At 39.4% G+C, this 27212-nt stretch overlaps 1 protein-coding gene and 1 long non-coding RNA gene across 4 annotated transcripts in view; one reads left to right on the top strand and one right to left on the bottom strand.

Moving 5' to 3' along the window:
• Positions 1-27212, top strand: part of LOC127373978 (uncharacterized) — a 423284-nt gene that overhangs the window by 24229 nt on the left and 371843 nt on the right. Inside the window, exon 12 of the mRNA XM_051418866.1 lies at positions 3638-3723. Within this exon, the coding sequence (XP_051274826.1) occupies positions 3638-3723 (86 nt within the window). The remainder of the gene's footprint in view (positions 1-3637; positions 3724-27212) is intronic.
• LOC127374042 (uncharacterized) overlaps positions 9608-27212 on the bottom strand; it is a 117441-nt gene continuing 99836 nt past the window's right edge. Inside the window, exon 3 of one of the 3 annotated variants that reach the window (XR_007886974.1) lies at positions 9608-9867. This is a non-coding gene — a long non-coding RNA (uncharacterized LOC127374042). The remainder of the gene's footprint in view (positions 9868-27212) is intronic. The other 2 variants (XR_007886975.1, XR_007886977.1) reach the window with 2 other exon arrangements.

The raw sequence follows: 27212 nt of genomic DNA, 5'->3' as shown, positions 1-27212 counted from the left end.
CCTTTACTGACTCAGATGAAGTTCTCTGAGCACCAACACTCTTTCAGCAGCAGCTGCCTCACACTCACACAATCAAACACATTCACACTGGGAGCTGCCCAGTACAACCAGTCTGATACAAGCAGACACTGAGCAGCTCCACTGGAGCAGCTGGAGGCTCTAGGTGCCTTGCTCCAGGGCACTTCAGCACTGTACAGTGAGGGAGGGAGAGCTATATGGAGGGGTTGGTGAGAGCTGTTGGGACTGAACCAAACTAAGCTGTTGATTCTCAGTGGGATCAGCAGGACTAGTAAACCTTTACCACTACAGGGAGTCATCAGATTCACTGTTCACATCCAAATATCACTTCATGGACCTTTACCTTGTGTTTGTCTCTGTGTGGACAGACATAATGTGAGCTCATTCTTCATGATTCCTCCACAGAGTGGACCAGGAGAGCTCAGAGGTTCCCAGTGGTCAGTCTGCCCAGCAGCATCAAACACACCTGGACTCCATATTTATGGTCTGTACATGGACAACAACTACTTTTACATCTATTGTGTTCACAATAATCTCCATGCTGCACTTTTTAGACCAGTGGATTGTCAGTCTGTCCAACATGGATCTGATGTTTGCTTCCATGATTTGACTTTGATTGAGTCATTCATATAATATTCTGTTCCAGCTGCTGGAGGACAACATTGTCACTTTTGTGAAGAACGAGCTGAAGAAGATCCAGAAGGTTCTGAGTCCAGATTACCCAGAATGCTCAGAGAGTCAGAGGGAGGATGAGGAGGTGTTGGATGGTGAGGATGAAGAGCAGAGGAGGAGCAGCAGAGAGGCATTACTGAAGATCACAGTGCACTTCCTGAGGAGAATGAAGCAGGAAGAGCTGGCTGACTGTCTACAAAGCAGTAAGAGAATTTTTCTAAAGATTTAACTCGCTGGATAAATGAGACATTTACTGATGTCTCAACAGACGGACCAAAACATATTCACATACTCATTCTTTCAAGCCAAAATGGGTCACAACTCACAAATTAAAATGCATAACAATGCCATAATAATTCATTGTATTAAAAATACCCAAAATAATCATATTTTATTTAAATATAAAAATAGAGACCACTCCTTTTCTTCTGGCTGATGTGTTGCTAACTTCTGTTTCAATAGTTTATAAATGTAATGTTATGGCAATTTGTGATGTATTTTTTTAAAGGAAGGTTTCACACCGCCACCTGCCTGCACCAGGGTTCACAGAAAACGTGAATTAAATAGCAGCTGCCGCCAGGTGTGTACCACCAGCAGTTTAACACAGTGAAATGCGTCAGAGCAAAATCTGTGCGCTTGGATGTGGGCAACAACTACTTCCCCTCATTGAAATGACTGGTGGCAATAAGTTAGTTTCCATAACTTTTGGTCTCAGTGAGAAACAAAATAGATATTTTCTATCTAAGCTGAACATTTTTCTGCTTTAGAGGAATGAAATTGTCATATTTTGTTTATCAATCACTTAATGATCATATTTTCTGTCTTCATTAAGAACATCTTGTTGGAGTTTGTCAGCGTGAACTTAAATCTAACCTGAAGAAGAAGTTCCAGTGTGTGTTTGAGGGAATTGCTAAAGCAGGAAACCCAACCCTTCTGAACCAGATCTACACAGAGCTTTACATCACAGAGGGAGGGACTGCAGAGGTCAATGATGAACATGAGGTCAGACAGATTGAAACAGCATCCAGGAAACCAGACAGACTAGAAACAACAATCAGACAAGAAGACTTCTTTAAACCCTCACCTGGAAGAGATGAACCAATCAGAACAGTGATGACAAAGGGAGTGGCTGGCATTGGGAAAACAGTCTTAACACAGAAGTTCACTCTGGACTGGGCTGAAGACAAAGCCAACCAGGACATACAGTTCACATTTCCATTCACTTTCAGAGAGCTGAATGTGCTGAAAGAGAAAAAGTACAGCTTGGTGGAACTTGTTCATCACTTCTTTACTGAAACCAAAGAAGCAGGAATCTGCAGGTTTGAAGAGTTCCAGGTTGTGTTCATCTTTGACGGTCTGGATGAGTGTCGACTTCCTCTGGACTTCCACAACACTGAGATCCTGACTGATGTTACAGAGTCCACCTCAGTGGATGTGCTGCTGACAAACCTCATCAGGGGGAAACTGCTTCCCTCTGCTCGCCTCTGGATAACCACACGACCTGCAGCAGCCAATCAGATCCCTCCTCAGTGTGTTAACATTGTGACAGAGGTCAGAGGGTTCACTGACCCACAGAAGGAGGAGTACTTCAGGAAGAGGTTCAGAGATCAGGAGCAGGCCAGTAGAATCATCTCCCACATCAAGACATCACGAAGCGTCCACATCATGTGCCACATCCCAGTCTTCTGCTGGATCACTGCTACAGTTCTGGAGGATGTGTTGAAGACCAGAGAGGGAGGAGAGCTGCCCAAGACCCTGACTGAGATGTTCAGCCACTTCTTGGTGGTTCAGTCCAAAGTGAAGACCATCAAGTATGATGGAGGAGCTGAGACAGATCCACACTGGAGTCCAGAGAGCAGGAAGATGATTGAGTCTCTGGGAAAACTGGCTTTTGAGCAGCTGCAGAAAGGCAACCTGATCTTCTATGAATCAGACCTGACAGAGTGTGGCATCGATATCAGAGCAGCCTCAGTGTACTCAGGAGTGTTCACACAGATCTTTAAAGAGGAGAGAGGACTGTACCAGGACAAGGTCTTTTGCTTCGTTCATCTGAGTGTTCAGGAGTTTCTGGCTGCTCTTCATGTCCATCTGACATTCATCAACTCTGGAGTCAATCTGCTGGCAGAAGAACAAACAACATCCTGGTTGTCTAAATTAATTAAAGACAAAGGGAATCTAAAATATCTCCACCAGACTGCTGTGGACAAGGCCTTAGAGAGTCAACAAGGACACCTGGACTTGTTCCTCCGCTTCCTCCTGGGTCTTTCACTGCTGACCAATCAGAATCTCCTACGAGGTCTGCTGAAACAGACAGGAAGTAGCTCACAGACCAATCAGGAAACAGTCCAGTACATCAAGAAGAAGATCAGTAAGACTCCCTCTGCAGAGAGAAGCATCAATCTGTTCCACTGTCTGAATGAACTGAATGATCGTTCTTTAGTGGAGGAGATCCAACAGTCCCTGAGATCAGGACGTCTCTCCACAGATAAACTGCCTCCTGCTCAGTGGTCAGCTCTGGTCTTCATCTTACTGTCATCAGAAAAAGATCTGGACGTGTTTGACCTGAAGAAATACTCTGTTTCAGAGAAGGCTCTTCTGAGGCTGCTGCCAGTGGTCAAAGCCTCCAACAAAGCTCTGTAAGTATAGAAATAGTTGGATTTCTGTATTATCACTTAAATACTCTGCTATCTTTTTGATTTAGAAAGATTATAAAAACATTATATATCACCAACATTGGGAACTCCTCACTAGCTGATATCATTTTTACAGAACTAATTTAAAGTGTTTTTTGTTTTGGCTGAGTGATAAAGTGCTGGTCACAAATGTTATTTTTCTTATTGTTGATCATTGTCTCTACAGACTGAGTGACTGTAACCTCTCAGAGAGAAGCTGTGAAGCTCTGTCCTCAGTTCTCAGCTCCCAGTCCTCTAGTCTGAGAGAGCTGGACCTGAGTAACAACAACCTGCAGGATTCAGGACTGAAGCTGCTTTCTGTTGGACTGAAGAGTCCACACTGTAAACTGGAAACTCTCAGGTCAGGATTCGTCAACCTGTTCAACTGATAACCACTTTAAACCTGAGTTATGTTGATGGATACAATTGTAATCTTCCTAACATTGTTTTGTTTATTTAGTTTGAGTCTCTTTCCTTGAACATGTTTATTATGTAATGTGTTTGTAGCACCCCAACACTCAGTAAATGCTTAAGTTAAAGCAACTCACCTTGGACTTGAATGATGGGGTGTTTGGGTTCGATTTATTAAGGTAGGTACCACGAAGGTTTACCTGTTTTGTGTGAAACTTTTTATGGCCTAATACTTCATGAATAACCAACAACTTTGTTAGACTAAGCAGTGGCTCCATTCACACGTACTCTACACTATTTTAAATAACTGACCCCAGACAACTCTTTCAAATTAAATTAAATGATAGTTAACTAACCAGTTGTTTTCCAGTTTAACACAAATAATATTTACTTTGTTAGTTAACAGATAAACAAAAATGAAATAACACAATTAGACTTCTTTGAAATAAAAATATTATAGTTATAGTAGTAAAAAAAATACCCTTTTACCAAAATTGGCAAAATACTGTAGAAAAATAGACACTTATAATAAACAAAATAGAATTGGCTATACCAAAATACTATTCAAAATTTAAATAATTCCAGGTCCCCGGTAAAATTCCTAGTTCTTACCCCTTAATACGATTTCTCTATACTTATCAAACTCAGATCAAATATGTTACTTAACTGAACTCTAAACAAAACAGTGGGCCCACACACACTCACACGCACGCACACACACACACACACACACACACAAACACACACACATACACACACACACACACACGCACATAAACAAAAAAAGGCCTGTGTGTTGCTCGGTGCAGTGCGTCAGGCAAATCCTTATCCTCAGTGACAATTAACAGTCACATAGAAAATCCAACTCACAGTCTGGAATAAGTCCTGGAGAAACAGTTAATGAAGAGATGAAGATGAAAGCCAACGGCAGCAGAAGTAAAGTCCTCCTCAGGAAGCGTGAAACAGTCCTTCCCGTTCAGCAATGGCGTCCTCTTGGCTCGATTCTCCAGCCCCTTTTCTGTTCACTCCCTTACCTACGGCCAATTACCAACAGGTGACATTGAGTGATAACTACAGCAACCAATCAAATGAAACAGCATGAACCAATGACACAAATCTGAAAATTCATGTTTAGTTTACCACACACTTTTCTTCAGCTACTATACAGAACAGTTTAATGTAACTACTTAATTAACTATTTACACTCTACTTTATTTACTATGAATTTATGTTAATCTATCGGTTAACATTTCATCTTTCACTGCTTTTAACCTAAATTGCTTTCAGTTTATTTACATTACTGAATTATTGAATTAATTCACTGAGACAATTATTTGTATTACAAATTAATTTGTTTTAACCCCTGTACTTTTACACCGGACTACATGTTGTTTTGTGTGTTTGCAGGCTGTCAGGCTGTCTGATCACAGAGGAAGGTTGTGCTTCTCTGGTCTCAGCTCTGAGCTCCAACCCCTCCCATCTGAGAGAGCTGGACCTGAGCTACAATCATCCAGGAGACTCAGCAACAAAGCTGTCTGCTGGACTGGAGGATCCACACTGGAGACTGGACACTCTCAGGTATGAAGCGGATCAATACAGTAGTAGTAGTCAGGTGACAGAGGAAAGGGGATGAACTGTTTCTCTGGACCGATGTCTTGTTTCAACATTGGAAAATAGGACAGTGGTTTATCCTGATGGGTTGGTGAGCATCATGGCGGGTTGATATTTGTCAGTGTTGTCACACTGCAGGTTTGTGGGCTCATATCATAAATAGTTTGGGATATTTTGATGGATGTCATCTGCCATCAGCGTGTGTTACCTTTTAGTCCAGAAAAACTAAAGGCGTCACCTAAACAACAATTCAGTTCAGTTCAGTTCAGTTTTATTTGTATGTCACCAATTCATAACAGAAGTTATCTCAGGACAGTTTTCAAATAGAGCAGGTCTAGACCGAACTCCTTATAACATTATTTACAGAGACCCAACAGTTCCCACCATGAGCATGACCTTGGAGACAGCGGCAAGGAAAAACTTCCTTTTCTGCCCTGACAGAGAGAGAGAGAGAGACAGAGAGAGAGAGAGACAGAGACAGAGAGAGACAAGAGAGAGAGAGAGAGAGAGAGAGACTAGAAATGACTGATGATGATGAACATGAAGAAGATGATGACAACGACAACAACGATGGACAACAACAATAATAATAATAATAATAATAATAATAATAATAATAATATCAGTAATTTTGAGGCTCCACCAGGATCGATGAGAACCTGCGAGATGAGAAAGCACAAGAACTCCGGGGAAGAAGTGAAGTTAGTAACATGCATTAATGGGACATGAATGAGTGCAGAAAGAGAGAGGAAGAGAGGAGCTCAGAGCATCATGGGTAATCCCCCGATAGTCTAGGCCTATAGCAGCATAACTAAGGGATGGTTCAGGACTCACCTGATCCAGCCCTAACTATAAGCTTTATCAAAGAGGAACGTCTTAAGCCTACTCTTAAATGTGGAGAGGGTGTCTGCCTCCAGAACCACAACTGGAAGCTGGTTCCACAGGAGAGGAGCTTGGTAACTGAAGGCTCTGGCTCCTGTTCTACTTTTAGAGACTATAGGAACCACAAGTAGCCCAGCATTCAGAGAACGTAGTGTTCTAGAGGGGTAATAGGGTACTATGAGCTCTTTAAGATATGAAGGGGCCTGACCATGAAGAGCTTTTATAGGTGAGGAGGAGGATTTTAAATTCTATTCTAAATTACTACTGATGTGAGATCAGTTGTGTTTAATGCAGGGAAATGTATATTTGCTATGTTTTTTAGAAGATATTGAATTTTCCTGTGTTCTGAGCAGTCCTTGAACACCTCCTGCTGTATGTTTTGTTGTTTATTAGAGTATTCAGATGTCAACCTGTCATTGTCCAATCAGGGTCTATTAGAGATGAGTATGAGGAAACCTACCGGATTCTGAGAGGATTAAAAAGAGAAACGGAGACGTAAAAGAGAGATAGATAGCGAAGTTTAATGCGTATACGTACGCAGCCGACCGCGGTTCAAATCCTGGTCCTTTGCTGCAAGTCACATCCCCTCTCTCTCTCTTTCTCTCTCTCTCTCTCTCTCTCTCTCTCTCTCTCTCTCTCTCTCTCACATGACTTCCTGTCTCGTAACTGTCAAATAAAGGTGTCTATGCTGGTAAAAAAAATATTTTTTTATTTAATTTCCACCTATCACAGTCCTCAAGTATCTCTGGTTATTTTTTTTTACATGTCTATTTTCGATCAGTAATTATGTTCAGGATAGGGTACAACATGGCCGCGGGAAGTAGTGGTGCTGCAGCACCCTCTAGTGGCGACAGGGAGATTTTAAAAAATGTATTAAAAATATTTTGCACAATTTATAAATTCTTTATGAATATTTGGGGAAATGATTTTGACAAAAAATAATATAAAAGAGAAACAGAGACGTAAAAGAGAGATAGAGAGACGCTCATCCGCTACGCCTGGTTCTGCTCCATCATACATTTTATCCCGCTCCACTCACCACTCCGCTCAAAAAAAACAAAACGACTTCAACAATGTCGCCTTTTTCTTGTTCCACATTATCCCCATCTGTTACTTTTACAGGAATAGCACACTTGTACGACTTCTCAGTTTCTTTTCTGAAGTACACATTAAACTCCATAGTTTTGAAAGAAAATAGTGTGGGTGTGCGCGTGCAGGTGCAAAGACTGGAGCGACCTTTAAAAAATTGCCGCTCAACACAAAATCCTTTTGCTCCCCGCTCCGCTCATATGCTCTGACAGGGACTAACGTTAGTTTCACAACTTTGATCATCCGCCACTGGACAGAGGTTGTGAACTAAACAAACAACGTTGCTATCCAGTGTGCGTGTAATCAAAAAGGATGGAGATGGAGAGTGTTATTTTGATCGTGTGTTCTTTGCGTAATGGATGTGGAGAACTGTTCAATAACGTTTAAATAGTCAGAGATTATTTCCTTGTGGTTTGCGTAAAAGGATTTTGGAGCTAATAGAGTCGCGTGTGACATAAACGTAGATGGTGCAGTGACTCAGGTTCATGCCAGCTGAACAAATCTATTGCATTGTTATAGCGTTATTGTGAAGTTTAATTAATAGCGCATATATTCATCTGAGAACTGATGATGTCTGTGTGTTACAGACCCTGGCTGTGTGCACTGAAGTGTATATGACAATAAAGTAGTGAATCTCAATCTATTTATTTATTTTTAAAATGTTTTTTAAATAGGCCTTTGTCCAAAAATACCAAACAATTTTTTCACAGCACCCCCTGTTCAAAATGACTTCCAGCGGCCCTGGGGTACAAATTAGAGTTAGATTAGAGTAGCAAAATTCAACTGCTCTTAACTCATCCTATAGAATAACATTTATCAGTCATCAGCTCATCATCTGTGTCACCTGTATCGTTACCTGTGTTTGCTTTACTAATTGAGGCGCCATCTTGTGGTTACATAAAAACACAGCAATCCAGGCAACAGAACAGAAAAACTAAAGGCGTCACCTAAACAACAATTCAGTTCAATGTCACCAATTCATAACAGAAGTAACTACTGCACTCAGGTTCAACTCAAGGAGTGAGTAAATGTAAATAATAATAATGTAAAAAGGTAAACACAATTTCACAATCAACAAAAAGTAGAATCACAGTTCAGATTCATTCCAATATATAAAAGAAATAAAAGAACTGAAAGTGAAAGTGTTTCTTTACAGCTTATTGCTGTCTGATATCAATGTTGGTCAAAGTCCAGTCCAAAAGCTTAGTGTGTATCCATGTCCGTCCAAGTGTATTCAATGTGTATGTGCTACCCGGGTAGAATGTGTGTGTTTGTTTGTACGCTTGCTCAGATCTTATCTTCAGGAAGATGATGAAGATGGAGAATTCCAGATACTCTCTAACCCTGCCTCGCATCCCACAGGAAACCCAGAATGTAGATCCAGCAACTCAAAAAACCAATTATCTCTCATCAATTACTGTACAGTATCATATCTCTCTTTAACTCAAGTGTAACTTATAACAAAAGCAATGATGAACTATATCCTGAGACCTTAAAAGCTTAGACATCATTGTGTTTTGTTTCCTTTTTTACCAGTATTAATAAATCATGTTACACAACTTATCTCTTATCTCTAATCAATCATGTCTCTCATTCATATTCACCCTTATGTATTTTTAATGATCTCAACATGAACTGAAACACATTATTTATATCAGGAAAAACCCATATGTATACAAATCTCTTACCAATTCACCTCCCATGTTAAACTGTTTAAAGGTAATCAATGTAAACATTCTGTTACAAATATAATACTGATAATAATAATAGATCATCAATAAGTGAAAATAATGAGCTGTAGCCATCGGCCAATAAGAAGAAGCTCCACTGAACTGAAAGACTATCAGCTGATTAATAATAAGTGCTCCATGTGAAGATGTAAGTCCATTTGTAGAGAATAAGCTCTGTGTATGAGAGCGATGTAATGTCCATGTTTCCATGCTGCTCTGACCCCCCTCCTCCTTTCAGGGTGGAGCCTGCTGGAGTCCGATGGTTGAGACCAGGTCTGAGGAAGTGTAAGTGTGAAAACAAAGCAGCACACATTCAACCATCTTCACACTGTGACATCACTCATTCACAGCTCTGATGTCATCATCAAAGTGTCAATCAATGATCAGATGATAGATCAATAACTGCAGCTGTATTGTGTCTTGTTCTCTCCATCAGATTCCTGTGAACTCACAGTCGACACAAACACAGTGAACAGAAACATCAAACTGTCTGACAACAACAGGAAGATGATTCATGTGGAGGAGGTTCAGTCATATCCTGATCATCCAGACAGATTTGACTACTGGTCTCAGCTGCTGTGTAGAAATGGTCTGACTGGTCGCTGTTACTGGGAGGTCGAGTGGAGAGGAGGAGTTTATATATCAGTGAGTTACAGAGGAATCAGCAGGAGAGGAGAGAGTAGAGACTGTGTGTTTGGATGGAATGATCAGTCCTGGAGTCTGCAGTGCTCTGATGATGGTTACTCTGTCTGTCACAATAAGAGAAGAACACCCATCTCCTCCTCCTCCTCCTCCTCCTCCTCTGGTAGAGTAGCAGTGTATGTGGACTGTCCTGCTGGCACTCTGTCCTTCTACACAGTCTCCTCTGACACACTGATCCACCTCCACACCTTCAACACCACATTCACTGAACCTCTTTATCCTGGGTTCGGGTTCGGGTTCTGGTCTGGTTCCACAGTGTCTCTGTGTCCTCTGTAGGAGGGAGAGAGAAACTTTCTCACTGCTGACCAGATAGTTCAGTCTGTACAGGATCACACACAGCTGATGTTAGTTAGTACCAACCTGATGTGTTTACTGTAATAGAGGAGGAAGAGGAGGCTGAAGGAAGAGAAGAGCAAAGGATGCTGAGATGAAGGGATCATGTGTGAGGGTAATGTGCAGCCTGCAGACGTAGAGATGAAAGAAATGATAGAAAGAATTGATCTTCTTCTATAACTCTGAGAAAAATGAACATTTTTAGGATCAAATGTGGCTGCTTGTTTTTCAAATCATCTTTTTGAAAGCACAGTTAGAGGGAAAGTGTTTTTATGACTCAAATATTAAAGTGTGAACAAATATTCAACTTTGAGTCTAAAACTGAACTTTGTTGCCTTAAAACTTTTGTTTCTGTGAAGAAAAAATGCTAACGTTAGCTTGTCAGCAGCTGCAGGTGTTTGCCCTCGCTCCCCGACTACCGTTACTAACGTTACTAACGTTACTAACGTTACTACCGTTACTACCGTTACTACCGTTACCGACCCGCCGCTACCAAACAAAGACACATACTCTCCACTAGAGCCGCTGACTGCTAGCTCAACGTCCCAAACAGAGAAGATCACAACAATAGCATGTCTTCATAAACCACCCTTGTTCGTCTTCATACAATATGTTGGGAAGTTGCAGTAAATATCAATACAATATGTTCTATATCCCTTTGTGTTGTGTCTCTCCTTCGTCTGTTAAGATAACTGAACATTTTGTGAGTCTCGAGGCATTGTCAGCCTTTATATCTCATTTGTAAATGCTTAATAAGCCATAGATAGTGCTCACTTTAGATCAGCTTGTGCAAAATACTTAATTAAGGAGTAGTAAGTGCTTTGTAACTGTGAATTCCTGCATTAATCACTGGTTATAGGCCATCATTAGAAAATGAATTTGTTGTGAGTTTTTATAGAACATCTGCTAACACAGTCACTAATCATTAATACATGTCTGAATAGTGGATGTGCAAGTGCATGCAGAAATGTACAGTACAATGAAGAGTAAAACATTTATAACTGTGATTATAAACCACATAGTAATGACTATTTACAGCAGAATCATGCTTTATAAATGATGAATTCAATATTTACTAATCCATAACTAATGTGCTTATCAATGATGAATAAAACATGTTTAACTGTGTTTATAAACTACATACTAATGTGTATTAATGCGTTATAAATGATGATTTCAGTATTTATTCATGCTTAACTAATGCTTAATAGTGTGTTCTCATTATAAAGTGTTACCCAGATTTATTCAAATATCATTCAATTGGTTCAATTTGTTAAAACATTAATGAGAAACAGGACTTTCTTACATTAATGGGTGTCAATCTGGTTAAACTTTAATAAAATGAATAAATCAACTTCAATCCAGAACTCTTGTGAGTCCGTTTAAGGAATAGATGAGAGGTAGATTTGATTTCTGTTTAACAGAAAGAACATAATGGAGAAATATGTATTTTTTTGTGACGGTGTATCAGAGTTAAAAATCCACTATTAATTCTTACTTTTAATATGTAGGTAACGCCCATTAGTTACACACACAGTGCAATCCCCAGTTTTACAGTTTAACAATGTGTAGAGGGATACAGCCTAGTAGATTTCAGATGTAGTTGCTTAGTTTCACCAGCAGGGTGCGCATTCATCCCACACAAACACTGGCAGCGCCTTAAGTATGGAGTTAGATTTGTGTCTTTATTACATGCGAGAAAATAAATGATCTGAGAGAAAAAGTTATCACACTGAGAGCAAAAAATAATAATATTTGAGACTAAAAAAAGTTTTGAGAGAAAGTATTTTCTCATAGAACATAAAAAAATATAAATGTTTAAAATTATTTCTGAGAAAAACAAATCTCTCTCAAAATGAATTAGCCATCATGCTAGGTAAACTTGCAAACTCATCGGTTTTCCATGCTGGGATTTAAAATAAAAACTAATTACCATGACAGTACAGGCACACACATATTGGTGGGTTGCTAATGTAAGAGTTAGTCCTAGACCTGCAGTTTACCTTGTCAGCTCTAGACCTCGGCTACATGCTAAAGAATATTTAGAATAATAATAATGTGTAGCTGAGTTTGCAAGCTACACATGCAGTGTAGCTAAACGTGTAGTGCAACAACCATACAAAGACTATTTTACACAAAACTAGGTGGGACACTTTCAAACGGTCTATCAATCACTGTCTAACGTTAGCTAGCTATAGGGTTGCCACCTTCCATGCAGACTAGCTGAAAGTTGTCCAGGAGGTTGTATACGATGAACAAAGGTAGAAACTAGCTCACTACTCACTAAATAAGGAGTGAAACTATCTAAATCAACTTCTGATCTGTTACTCTCTAACCTGTTAAACATCCTTTAATAACTCTGATCTGTTACTCTCTAACCAGTTAAACATCCTTTAATACCTCTGATCTGTTTCTCTCTAACCAGTTAAACATCCTGCAGGCTGCACATTTAAGTGTAGTAGTAGATGAAATAAAATAGGTTACACCATCATCCACCTAAACTTGAGACCAATCCTATTTTTAATGTAACAGGTACCAGACTAGTTATACATTTGACCACTGTGTCAACCATAGTATCAGACCACAAGTGAGAGGTACACAGGTGGCGCACTGCAGATGTGTAGGTTTAGAAAATCCCACCCATAATTTCCCAGCTATTCAAATTCACTAATTGACAATTTTTATATGCATTGGCTATGTTCATATAACAACAAATACGTTCTTAATCTCAATGGGATTTTACCTGGTTCACTGCAAAAACAGACCTACTAGAAAGAAGCAAAAATATTCTTAAATTCAATCAAATTATCTTATATCTAGCAAAAAAATCTGTCAATGGGGTAAGCTTTTTTTACTTGACAAGAATTCTTAAAATAAGCACAAAGTTCTTGCCTCTGACAGACTAAAATGGGCCTTAAAACTAGACAGAAAATCTTAAATTTAAGTAAATTCTTCTATAGAAAGCAATGAGAACCCACAAAACCCAGATTAAGTTACTTAAAATTAGAATTTTGGTCTCTTGACTGAGTTAACTTTAAGAAATGACACCTTAATCTAGGATTAATAACAAGTATAAAAGCAGTTAAAATAAGACACAATTTCTTCAAATAGCATTAAAAAAACAAGTGACTTTGTCTTAAATCAAGACACCAAAACATTCTCATTTTCAATACTTTTTATTCACTTTGCAATACAATTGCTTAATTAAACATCCATCAAAAAACAGAATGTTATATCTGCTATTATTGCAGCATACTATAACAATTAATACAACTTTGCAGCTGCTGTTATTGCACATTATCCCACAGGAAAAGTTTTCAGTTTCACCAACAAATGTGGCTAACAGTGATAAACCTTATATTAAACAGAACTTTGACTTTCTTGGAAAGTCTTACATGAGATAGAGAGTGAGGCGGTGTCAAGAAACAACCACAAAAGAAACAAAGAGACTCACTCACTCACTCAATGAAGGACTTCCACTCGCCAATGGCTTTTTTGTAGGAAGGGGTCAAATCTTGCTCATGAATGGAATCTTGGAGAATTTGTGTTTGCAGTACTGACAGAAGTGTGGAAATACACTTTGGGTAAGTGAGGTGCAGGGCATAGTAATATGCCATGAGGTAGAGCAGTCCCTCATCAAACCTCTCAATGTTGAAGGTGGTCACTGGCATGTTTCCAATGGCGATCATGCAGTTGTCCTCAGAAACAAGCACGACTGGGCAAGATAGTGGTCGCTGGCGCAGGAAACCATCAGGATCCTCTGAAGTCTAGATGACACAAATCAATGTAGAGGATTAGAACAAAATCACAAGTAACACACACTTTGACCTGGACTAGGATATTGGTGAAATCATAATTGTACTTATATATACGTAAACATATAGTCACAATAATCCCTGAGAGGGAGAAGATGTTGTACTGTCATTGTTGAGTGCTGCAAATACTGAATGCAGCACAGCTACTGTAGTTCAAATGAAGTTAGTATTACAACTACACTATGGAGAACACTTACCCTTTGGACCTTTTGAAATAATAAAAAGTTTATCTCAAAGTAACTAAACCTGACATAAAATGTATGCGTGAGTAACGGAAACATATAGTATGAAATATTGCAGTAAGTCTGTAAATCTCACCGTAAGGACATGGAAAAGAGCCTCGCTGCTTAAGCCCAGCTTCTTAGGTGGCATGGTGCTGGACGGGAAGAGCAGTGGCAGGGCTCGGAACAGGAGTAGCATCCACCTATAATACATTTACACAAACATTTTTTTGAAAAACATTATCTTTTAGTGGATTAAAAAAAAACTTGAAAAAAGCAAGTTGGACTGTTGAAAGGGACTCAAAGCAGAAACGTCTAAAATAATGAAATATTATGTATATGGACCGGAATTGAAGTTACTTAACATTTCTGTGATATTGGAAAATCTGTTGTACTGTTAAACAGTTCTGTCATACTGTGAAAGACCTTACCTTTTCATCTTTATTCACAACAAGCCATATAGCCCGGCGCCTCACCAAATTTTCAGGACCAGGAAACAGATCTTTGATGTCATCACGGGAAAGTGAAGGTAGTAAGTCTTCTGCAATATTAGCAGCTGCAATATAGACAAGTTACAGTCATTACCAAGAAACTGATGTTATCATTGAATTCCTACAGATTTAAACATCGCAGATATTTTGCCAACTCAACACCCTGACACCTCTTGTACAGTTAGCATTGTTTGGACAGTTTGCTCAGTCTTGCTACACACTACCATTTTACTTCAAGAGCAGTGAGTGAATTTGACAGCATTTATAAATTAGATATATCTATATTCAAGCAATGCAAACTACAGTAAGCGTGAGTATAGAGCCTTGCTAGATAAAATGCATTCACATTTCACATTAATGCTTGATAGAGAATGACTATTGTTTTTGAATTTTACTTAAGTACATTATACATACAAGTATTTGCTATAGCACTTTTAAACAAACATGTTACAGATTTAATAAATAGCACTCAGGCGCTTTGGACTGATGTACATATGAGACAAACACAATCAAAATCAGAGTGATGTGCTTTACAGCTGATGTTTTACAAACCACCAGGTGTTACTGTATTTTCAGCATTTACAGCCCTTAATAATAAGAAAATAAAACAAAAGTCCCAAAGCCCAATTAGACTTCACATATTTTTAGAGGGGGCCCTACCAAGTACTAGCTCGTTTTTATGTCACAGCCCATTACAACTCGTTAATCTAGGTTAGCTACGTTAGCTAATATAACATCAGTACGACATAAAGAAACCCTGGTAGCATAGCTTTGAGTGTGGCAATTGAAACATCGTCCAGTTTATCCATAATTCGGCTCCACTGATATCCACATACGACACTTTCAAATGATGAATTCACAGCAGCGGAACACGCACGCGCGGTTATTTTCAAAATGCAACGGACTTCAGGAGGGAAAAAAAGAGCGCAAAACGGTGGATTGTACCATCTGCACAGAGGGAGCGGGGGTGGGAATAAGTTTATTTTGCATTTATACAAAGTATATTTATCTAAATAAGTTCATATTAACTTATAACTATTAAAATCAAGTCACATCTACGTGATCATTAATAAATAAAAGGTCGTTTCTGTCCTTATAAGGCACGGATTTATGCCACGTACCCTTGGTATCACATGATGTATCACCTGGTCATCTTGGGTTCAAGGCAAAAGAGGCAATAGCGGTACACGGCAGCGAGCTAATGTAGGCTAAAAACAGGTCGAATCAAAACATTGTTTTTTCAAACAGTGGGCCTCAAAATGAAATCTTAGAATTGTTTGCAAGTCTTTAATAAGGCATAATCAAATGTATGAATGTTGTCAAAATGTAAGTCATTCTTTTTTAAATGAGTGTGCATTGGGACCAACATCAGAAATATGCAGCATGTCATATTTAAAAGAAAAAAATGAGGGCTTTCCTTGGAAATGATGACATAAACAATGCAGTGTCTGTTAAATGGATTCATCTAAATGGTAATAAATATATACGGGAGAAGACATTTGTGACTGCTGTTAATGCCAGTGATTTACCTGAATTTGGACTTGTGAGCAATATCTATGTAATTAACTCATCATTATATTGTTTTGAGTTCCAGCAGCATAATACTGTTTGTTATGATAGAAATTACATGGCATATACAATAGAGATTCCAAACGGCACAAGCAAATGAAATAATAACGGCTGATAGTCTGGTAGATTTCACTCCATATTACAGTTATACTCACAAGGATGTGACATATGTTCCTACGAAATATTATCTGGGAGATGTGCTTAGGCTAAACAGAGCCTCATCTGATGAACTGTAAAAGGCACACTGTTTAATGTGTTGGCCTCTCATAGACAAACTGTTTCCTGACTGTTGTTTGTTTCATGATTGTTTCTATCTTTTCATGTATCAAAATAACTTTAATCTGAATGACAGCAGATCAGCAATCAGTTAGTTAATAGCAGTCTTTATGCTGATGCTTGCAGGATCATACTGTATAAACCATACTCATTGCTACATTGTGATTGAGAATGCAGTTGAGTCAAGGGTCATTTCATTTTGGTCATTTTTGGTCATTTTGTTTTGTTTATGGGCCATGCCGTTTTTGTCCAGCATGGTTATTTGCCAGCCTGCTGTCATCTTAATATGTTAGATATAAAGCAGCAGGTTCTGCCAGCTTCAGATGGCCTGAGAACACATAACAAATGAAAATAAACAACCTTTCATTTTCTTAAGTTTCTTGGCACTCTTAAATTGAGAAGTTGTACAAGTGGTCTTACACTTAAAATGAGGCAAATAATCTTGTTGCTCTACTGGGTTTTATTGTAAAACATTTTTATACCCTGTTACTGGTTCATTCTAGCTCAAAAGTAGCTGGAATATCTTATTAAGAAAAAGTAAGCTGTACTTTCTTAAAATTAGATTATTTTTCCAATGCGAAACATGCTTGACAAGATTAATTTTCTTTTTGGACAAAAAATAAGACTTATTTCCTTGATACAAGGCTTTTTTACTTTCTTAAAATTCCTTTTTTGCAGCCGTATTCACCTGGGGGATGTCATAGTCTGTTTCTAAATTTCTTCTCCTTCTTTCTTCTTTTCGCATAATTTTAGGCTGCTGAAAATGTTAGAAGCAAAAAATATTTCACTACAATGAAATAAAAGAAACAACTAAAGGAGGTAAGATGTAATTGACTGAGTGAAATAGCAGTTCATTTAGCAGTGGTTGCTGGAATGGCTAACACTTCTTTTTGTCTGTGTTTGTGTTTCTCTCTCTCTGTGTGTGTGTGTGTGTGTGTGTGTGTGTGTGTGTGTGTGCAGAGAAGAGAAGAGGTAAAAGTGAGCTGGCTGCCTTGTTCCTCTTGGTAATAACTCAGAACTTTGATCCACATTAGCTGATTTTAAAGCTGTTGGCTTTTTTTACAGTATGCTTTATAAATATATATGTACTTACTTCCATACTAGGTTAGTAGCAGGCTTCTGAAAAACAGATCCTAAGTCATTTGTTGTTCTATGATACCCCATTAATATAAACTAATATTGTGGTATATGCAATGATCTTACACTTGTTTGCATTCATTCTTTTTTTTCAGTGGCAAAACTTGAGAAGATACCTGGCAGCCTGCCAGCAACTTTATAGGCTCCATTTAATGTTTTTGTTTGTGTGTCTTGGTGAATGTTGTTCTCTCTCTCTCTCTCTCTCTCTCTCTCTCTCTCTCTCTCTCTGCATGAGTAAAAATAAAGATTTGTTCATTTGTTTTATTTCAGTTCAGTTTCAGTTTGCCTTTTTCATTACATTTTGAATGTTTCTTTCACACACTCATCCACATCTCCTTTAGTTTTTAATATGCAAGTCATATATACAGAGTCCAAATGTTCAGAAGTCTTCATGTTCATAATCTGAGCTCACGTTCATTTCTCCCTATAGAGTCAACAGAATCAGGATGCTACAGGGCTCCTAAAGGGGAGTGGCAGTGACGTGAAATATTCATATTTCATATTTAATTATATTTAACGGCACTGGCAGTGGCTAAAGTAAACCAACGTGACACACAGACAGGAAATGACTAAAACCGCTCTGTCGTCCAATGGTTTGTATATTTGAATGTTTTTTCAATAATGATTTTAAGAAGAAATCTACAACAAACGCAGAGGAATAAAAATTAACACATTCATGATTGTGCTTATAAAATCCTGTGATTTGATGAATAAAATATGCATTGATCTATACAGAATATTAGATTATTGTCCGTTTGGGTTATATAAAACTCTCCGTTTACAGTTTCTAGCTGGTAGAATTTATCTGTTGTCTGTGGACAAGTAAAATATTAGCAGAGGTTCAGTTATAAGTATATAATAGATAATAAACATGAAACGTTTCTCTTCTGGCTTTATTTTGAAAGTGTAACCGTACGTTGCATATTTATTTTGTTAATTCAGTCAGTGGGTAAACTTTAATTTATCTATATGTATTTTCAGAAAGATAATGAAATCACACAGTGTTGTTTTGCATTGCTGAGGAAGCAGAGGTGCAGGAAAAAAAGAGCAGAAGGAAATGAATGTGCTATATTGTCTTCTGCAGGAGCAAATAAATGCTGGTTAACAGTTCTGTGAGTCGTCCCTCTGTTTATGCCCAATCCACACACCTGTTACACATATAAAATAAAAAGTTTCTGAATGACATCACATTGTAGGAGCGAATTATAAACTCACATATACAGTATGTATGTATAGAAGTTATTGTTTACTTTTACATAGTAATTATCCAAATATTTGAGAGGTCTTATGGCTTTCTTGTTTGTTAATCAAAGTCAAAGAGAAATTATAATTCAACAAAATACAGATGAACATTGGGTTTGAAGCGTTCCAGCCTTATGGATATGATATTTGCCAACAAGACACATAAGTTTCATAGCAGCGTTAATGGGTTGTGAGTTAATATTACAATTTAGAAAGAAGACCGTGTCACTTCTGTGCAGTTCCATAAAGTCACCAGCAGGTGTCAGCCTATGAGCAGTGTATGGGAGGAGCCAGATTATTTTGGCACCTTCTTCTAAATGTTTCAAAGTAGAAAGTTCATTAAAACGTTCAAAGTTCATTCAGCTTTTTTCATATTTTTTATATTGTGTACACAATTGCAGTTCAAAACTCAAGAAACTTTCATCCCCTTGCTCTCTTGAACATAAAAACATAGGAACAATGTGTGCCGGTATCAGAGTTAAAAATGTACTTTATTAAATCTTACTTTTAACATGTATTTGTGAATTTTATTCATTTTCATTGAGTCTGAATTTTATCTAATTGAGTTGAGTGTTCAAATGTTAACACAAAAGCTGATTTTTAAGCATATCGGTGAAAGGGGCCCCGGGTTGTACAGTTAAAAGAACATGAGACTGCACGTGAGTACTGATATATAAAACTATATTAGACAACCATGAGCATAAAACCTGAGTAGATCAAAGTTTGTACATTTGTTCCACGATGACCAAAGATGATGAATTTAGTTTGTTCAGATCAAAGCCACTCTTTACACCTTGGAACTATTTTTACACAGATGCTGAATTTGATCCTGAAAGACTCTTGTTTGACATTTGAACACATTTTTTGTTCACAGAAAGTTTTTACCACCAAAGTTCAGTTTTAGACTCAGAGTTGAATATTTGTTCATATTTTAACATTTGAGTCATAAAAACACTTTCCCTGTTATCGTGGGTTCAAAAAGATTTGAAAAACAAGCAGCCACATTTGATTTGAGCCAATGTTTCTCAGAGTTATAGAAGAAGATCAATTCTTCCACCCACCTAGAGCCGGGGTCTGTCCAAGGTTTGTGCCTCTGAAAAGGAAGTTTTCAAAGAATGATGTTTTAATGTTTTATGTTTTTATGTGTTTAAATATGTGTAGTCATTAGTGTGTTTTTCTTTCTATCTGTATGTCTCACCCTGTGTTACTGTTGTTGCTACTGTGGCAAAATCAATTGCCCCACAGAAACAAATAAAGGACTTATACAGGCACTCACTGAGTTAACATGAACTATGTGGTTTAGCAATAATGGCCGTCTAACAGGAAGACACATGATGAATGTTCCTCTATCTGAGGGGGAAGAGAAAGAGGAACAACATAGTCAACAGACGTGGTACAGAGAGACTTTGTTATTTCTCACAAACAGTTTAGTTTTTTGTTTTGGCCACAGAAAAATATTTTTTAAAGGCGGATAACAACATTTTATTACATTTTCCTTTTGGTGTACGAGGAATACAGCATCCTCCAGGTGAGTTAAGTAGTCCTCTCCAGGGCCTCTGTCTGCTGTATGTTGGCGGGCATCAGAAATGTTTGATATCTGTATATGTTCATTGTACAGAGGTCATATATGATGGGAACTGCCTTTCTGTATGTGTGATATCCTTTAAACTGGAGAGTGTCAGAGGTTAGAAGAGATCATAGAGAGTGGGATCAACACGTGAGTCAAAACCAAGCTGGAGGCCTTCTCCTCTGGGGTTGAAAACAGAGATTTACCCCACGACACGGCAGGTTTAAAGCTCCCTGTGGTGGAGGGTCGGGCCTCTGACTCCAGTATGGGGACTGACCCTCAACCAGTAACCAGAGGCCTCAGGGACCAGTCCATCCTCCTGTAGACTTGGATTAGAGGAACACAGGATGGAGTCAGGCCACCCTGGGGGGAGTAAGGAACAACAGGTGTTACACTATATTATATTCTATCATTAGATTATTATTACTGCTGTATTTGGCTGTTGTAGCTGCTCAGGTGGAGCTGATTTCAACTATTTAGGAAGGACTGTGACTAATTAGGGACCTCGCAAGCGACCGCTGGAGGTCCCTATTGTTTTTGGTTCGTTTCTTATTATTATTAGGGACCGAGCCAGCGACAGCGACCGGCAAGGTCCCTATTGTATTTGCTCCGTTTCTTATTATTATTTTTAGCCCCCATTGACTGCGATTTTGCCCCCCTGAACATATACGAAAAGTCAATTTTATTTGGCAAAGTATTCAGGTCTGGTGAAAATGGGGAGTTTACATGTGTCGCTTTTGGGTCTGCCACTAGGTGGCGCTACCATCATAAAAAATGCGTTGAGGCTAATAACTTCTGCATCGTTTGTCGCACATTCAAAAAACTTACATCCACGTGTTCGGTGAATGGAGCTGAATCTCCCCATATAAGCCCCGCCCACTTCCGCCTAGAATTTTTTTTTTCTAGAGCGCAAAATGTCCTTGAACTACTTTTTCGGGTTCCTCCTACACGCTTTGTCTGATTCGCACAAATTTTTTCACCTAGCACCTGGGGACCGCCCTGGCAAAAAAAGTAATTGGAACCTTTTTGAAATTTAAAAAAATAAGCACGCTATAAAATTCCAACTTCCTGTAGATTTTTCGTCAAAAAAGGAAGTGGACCATTTCCCCACATTGGTATGTCCGATTGACACAAAACTCAGGTCCATAGTTCAACATGTCTTCCTTAAGCATCGTGCACAATTTCAGGCCATTGCCACTAGGTGGCGCTCTTTAAAATGAAGAACTTTATATCTCTACAACGGTATGTGTGATTAAGATGAAACTTGGTATGATGCTTCCCCCTGGCTCCCTGAGGCTCCCTTAAAAAGGAAAAACTAAATACGCCACTAGGTGGCGCTCTTTTGGCATGAAAAATCACTGTGCGAATACCGTAATAGTTATGAATATGAAATTCACAGGGGACGTGTAGAGTAGTGCCTGAAGCTCACATACCAAAAATTGTGTTCGTCATTTGTGTAGCGCCCCCTACAGGATAAAAAAACAGAAGCCCCGGCGCCACGTTTCACCGATATGTACGAAACTCGGTAGGCAGGTGTAACATGCTGGGACGTACAAAAAAGCCTCTTGGACCCATACCCCAAACCCCACAGGAAGTCGGCCATTTTGATTTTCATTTTCACTTTCGGCGAACTTTTCGCGTTGTATTTGAACGAACTCCTCCTAGGGAATTTATCAGATCTGCTTCAAAATGTGTGAGTACAGTCCAAAAATGGTGCTGATTAAAGGTTGTGCTATTTGTGCATGTACGTTGAAGGGCGTGTCCGTGGCGTGGCATCAAAGTCAGCCGTTTAGAGTTTTTTGGCCATTTTCTGTGATTTTTCGCGTTGTATTTGAACGAACTCCTCCTAGGCAATTTATCGGATCTACTTCAAATTTAATCAGCACAATCTAAAGACATTCATGATTAAAAGTTGTGCTATTTACGACATTCCGTCAAACGGCGTGTCCGTGGCTTGGCATCAAAGTCAGCCATTTTGCATTCCGTGCTCATTTTCTGTGATTTTTCGCCTTGTATTTGAACGAACTCCTCCTAGGGAATTTATCAGATCAACTTCCAATTTAATCAACGCAATCTAGACATTCATGATTAAAAGTTGTGCTATTTACGACATTCCGTCAAATGGCGTGCCCGTGGCGTTGCGTTGAATTTCGACCATTCACCATAAACAGATAGTACTCAACTTCAGTGTACAGTCCCACCCTGAACACGTCCTCGTAACTTCAGCGTTCATGATCCAATCTCAGTGAAACTTCACGTGTTTGATAACAGTCCCACCCTGAACACGTCTACATGACAATATTCAGACATAGTGATAGCGCCACCTACTGGCAACAGGAAGTAAGCGCTGCGTGGCGATTTTGAGCTGCGTTACGTGAAATGACCGTGCCAGTGACGACTTTTCAAATTCAGCGGATTCGCCATGAAATGCCACTCATAACTTCAGTGTGCAATGTCCAATCTCTAGTGAACTTCATATATTCTGTAACAGTCTCGCCCCTGAACACGTCCTCATAACTTCAGCGTACGTGGTCCAATCTCAATGAAACTTCACGTGTGTTACAACAGTCCCGCCCTGAACTTGTCTACATGACAATATTAAGATATAGCAATAGCGCCACCTTCCAGCAACAGCTGGTAAGCGCTGCGTGGCGATTTTGAGTTGATGTACGTGACATTTTCGTGTTGTGGTCCGCACGTGTTACGACGGCACGCGACACGTCCGCAGCGCACCCCGAGTTGCGTGGAGTGCGAGGTCCCGCCCAACGCTGCTTGCAGCTTTAATTATTATTATTTTTAGGACCCTTTGACTGCATTTTTACCCCCTGAACATATACGAAAAGTCAATTTTATTTGGCAAAGTTGTCAGGCCTGGTGAAAATGCGGAGTTTACATGTGTCACTTTCGGGTCTGCCACTAGGTGGCGCTACTATTGAGAAACGAATTTTCACTTTTTTGTTACTTAATAACTTTTGCATATTTGCTCGCACATTCAAAAAACTTATATCCACGCGTTCGGTGAATGGAGCTGAATCTCTCCATATAGGCCCCGCCCACTTCCGCCTATAATTTTTTTTCGTTAGAGTGCGAAATGTCGTTAAACTACTTTTTCGTGTTCCTCCTACACGCTTTGTCCGATTCGCACGAAATTTTCCACCTAGCACCTGGGGACCGCCCTGGCAAAAAGGCTAATTTGAACATTTTTGAAATTTAAAAAAATAAGCACGCTATAAAATTCCAACTTCCTGTAGATTTTTCGTCAAAAAAGGAAGTGGACCATTTCTCCACATTGGTATGTCCGATTGACACCAAACTTGGGTGCGGAGTTTCCCATGTCTTCCTTAAGCACCGTGCACAATTTCAGGCCTTCACCACTAGGTGGCGCTCTTTAAAATGAAGACGTTTATATCTCTACAACGGTATGTGTGATTAAGATGAAACTTGGTACGATGCTTCCCCATGGCTCCCTGAGGCTCCCTTAAAAAGGACAAAAAAAATACGCCACTAGGTGGCGCTCTTTTGGCATGAAAAATCACTGTACATATACCGTAATAGTTATGAATATGAAATTCACAGGGCACGTGTAGAGTAGTGCCTGAAGCTCACATACCAAAAATCGTGTTTGTCCTGTGTGTAGCGCCCCCTACAGGATAAATAAACAGCAGCCCCGGCGCCACGTTTCACCGATATGTACGAAACTCGGTAGGCCAGTTTAGGATCTCGGGACGTACAAAAAAGCCTCTTGGACCCATACCCGAAACCCCACAGGAAGTCGGCCATTTTGATTTAAAGTTTCACTTTCGGTGAACTTTTCGCGTTGTATTTGAACGAACTCCTCCGAGGGAATTTATCAGATATGCTTCAAAATTTGTGAGTACACTCAAAAAATGGTCCTGATTAAAAGTTGTGCTATTTGTGCATGTACGTTGAAGGGCGTGTCCGTGGCGTGGAATCAAAGTCAGCCATTTAGAGTTTTTTGGTAATTTTCTGTGATTTTTCGCGTTGTATTTGAACGAACTCCTCCTAGGCAATTTATCGGATCTACTTCAAATTTAATCAGCACAATCTTAAGTCATTCATGATTAAAAGTTGTGCTAATTACGACATTCCGTCGAACGGCGTGTCCGTGGCTTGCCATCAAAGTCAGCCATTTTGCATTCTGTGCTCATTTTCTGTGATTTTTCGCCTTGTATTTCAAACGAACTCCTCCTAGGGAATTTATCGGATCTACTTCAAATTTAATCAGCACAATCTAAAGACATTCATGATTTAAAGTTGTGCTATTTACGACATTCCGTCAAACGGCGTGCCCGTGGCGTTGCGTTGAATTTCGACCAGTCACCCTAAACAGATAGTACTCAACTTCAGTGTACAGTCCCACCCTGAACACGTCCTCATAACTTCAGCGTACATGATCCAATCTCAATGAAACTTCACGTGTTTGATAACACTCCCACCCTGAACACGTCTACATGACAATATTCAGACAAAGTGATAGCGCCACCCACTGGCAACAGGAAGTAAGCGCTGCGTGGCGATTTTGAGCTGCGTTACGTGAAATGACTGTGCCAGTGACGACTTGTCCAATTCAGCGGATTCGCCATGAAATGCCACTCATAACTTCAGTGTGCAATGTCCAATCTCCAGTGAACTTCATATATTCTGTAACAGTCTCGCCATGAACACGTCCTCATAACTTCAGCGTACGTGGTCCAATCTCAATGAAACTTCACGTGTTTGATAACAATCGCGCCTTGAACATGTCTACATGACAACATTCAGACATAGTGATAGCGCCACCTTCTGGCAACAGGAGGTAAGCGCTGCTTGGCGATTTTGAGCTGATTTACGTGACATTTTCATGTTGTGGTCCCCACGTGTTACGACGGCACGCGACGCGGCCGCAGCACGCCCCGAGTTGGGTGGAGTGCGAGGTCCCGCTCAACGCTGCTTGCAGCTTTAATTATTATTGTCATTAATCTAAATTGTACAACTTGAGAATATATTGAGAAATGCCCGTTAAAATCATCCAGAGCCCACAGTGACACAATGTTGTCTGACCAACAGTTCAAAGCTGAAAATAGTAAAAGTAGTAATACTACACTACAGAAATACTGCATTACAACTTAAAGTGCTGCATTAAAAAGGTTCCTCAGTTACAGAAGTATTCAGCACAATGTAGTTGAAGCTACCAGTCTCTCTCTGCAGACACTCACTCAGTCTTATCTCACACAACTGTGACGTCACAGCCACTTCCTGTCCACAGTTTACTTTCACTTTGTGAGCTTGTCGTGTCGCAGCTTCTTCTTCTGTCCATGTGAAGGTTAGTAAGAGACACTTTTCACTGTTTGACTCCTCAATGACTCTTTGTTCATCTTGTTAGTTTAGTTCAGTAGAAAGAGCAGAAAACTCTACTAACAGTCAATTGAGAACCAACATGGAGGAAGAGTGTCCTCCATCTTACTGTCAGTGTGTCACTGTTCAAAGTAATCAGAGTACTCACTGACAGTACTCAGAGTACTCACTGTATGATTTCTGTCTGTCTTTATGAGCTCACCTTATCAATGTAGTTGAAGTATGTAAAGTGAAAGTAGTCAGTGTACAGAATGGCCTCTGTCAGTGTTGTATTATTATATTAGTGGATGATTATTATTGATGCATTAACATGTAATCAGTACTTTAATGTTGGAGTTGCTGCAGGTGGAGCCAATATGAACTACTTCAAATACTTTTGGCTGCTTGAATGTAAAATAATGAATTCTATTTTATAAACTGATCCCATGTTTGAAAAGTAAGCAGGAAGTAAAGCTGTCAGATAAATGCAGCTCCATGAGGCCATCTAGTGGACTGATAGTAGAAGTAGAGCAGCTGATGGCAGCTTTCTGCTCTCATTCTTCCTCAACACTGACCAATGAGAACAAGCAGCATCTCCTCTGGCCAATAACAAACCACTATTGATCCATGTATTGATTAGTTTGCAATGTGTGACAGTGATGAGAAAAGGCCATCAGTAGTTCCCAGAGTTCACAGTCATGTTTTCTAACTGCTTCTTTAGTCTGAGCAACAGTCTAACAAGCCAAAGGGATTCAACTGACACTGAGATGAAACAGAGAGAAGCAGCCAATCAGTGGAGAAGCAGCTGATAGTTTTACAGGAGAAATGATGTAAATCAGTGGTTCCCAACCTGAGGGTCAGGACCCCCACTAGTGGTCACCAAAGCTTCATGGGGGGTCTGTAGGTCGGCCTATATCTCAGCATCTGGTTCACTTCTGTGAAGAAAAGTCAATGTAAAGTAAACTGTCTAATAGATCAATGACCAAACATCAGGGACAAAAAAACAGTGAATTTGTCCAAAAAGAAGCATATGAAGTATTTATGATTGTTAAAATGATAAAAGATACATAACACAGACAAACTGTATAAAAAGTTCCCTAAACAGGAAATAATCTGCTCAGAATTCATCAGAATCAACTTCAACTTCTTGCAGTTACTGAGTTCAATATTTGGGTTGATTGTACAGTTTTGGATATAATATGAAATATGTATAAAATATGTCACTCAGTCAGGGGTCGTCAGTTTACTCTGATAGAAAAAGGTTGGGAACCACTGATGTAAAGGATGAATGAGTGATGATGAGTTCTCAGTGCTGATCAGTGATTGGACTGATGCTTTCAGCTCTGCTCTCAGTGTTTCCTCTACAGATGAAGGTAGAAAGTCTCTGGGAGCTGATGTGGATGTGAATTCAGCAGCAGCTGCCAAGGTAACAGGATTGAT

Source organism: Dicentrarchus labrax, unplaced genomic scaffold, assembly GCF_905237075.1.
Source record: "Dicentrarchus labrax unplaced genomic scaffold, dlabrax2021, whole genome shotgun sequence".
In the NCBI taxonomy this organism is placed as follows: Eukaryota; Metazoa; Chordata; class Actinopteri; family Moronidae; genus Dicentrarchus; species Dicentrarchus labrax.
This window is presented reverse-complemented; position numbering and strand designations above follow the sequence as displayed.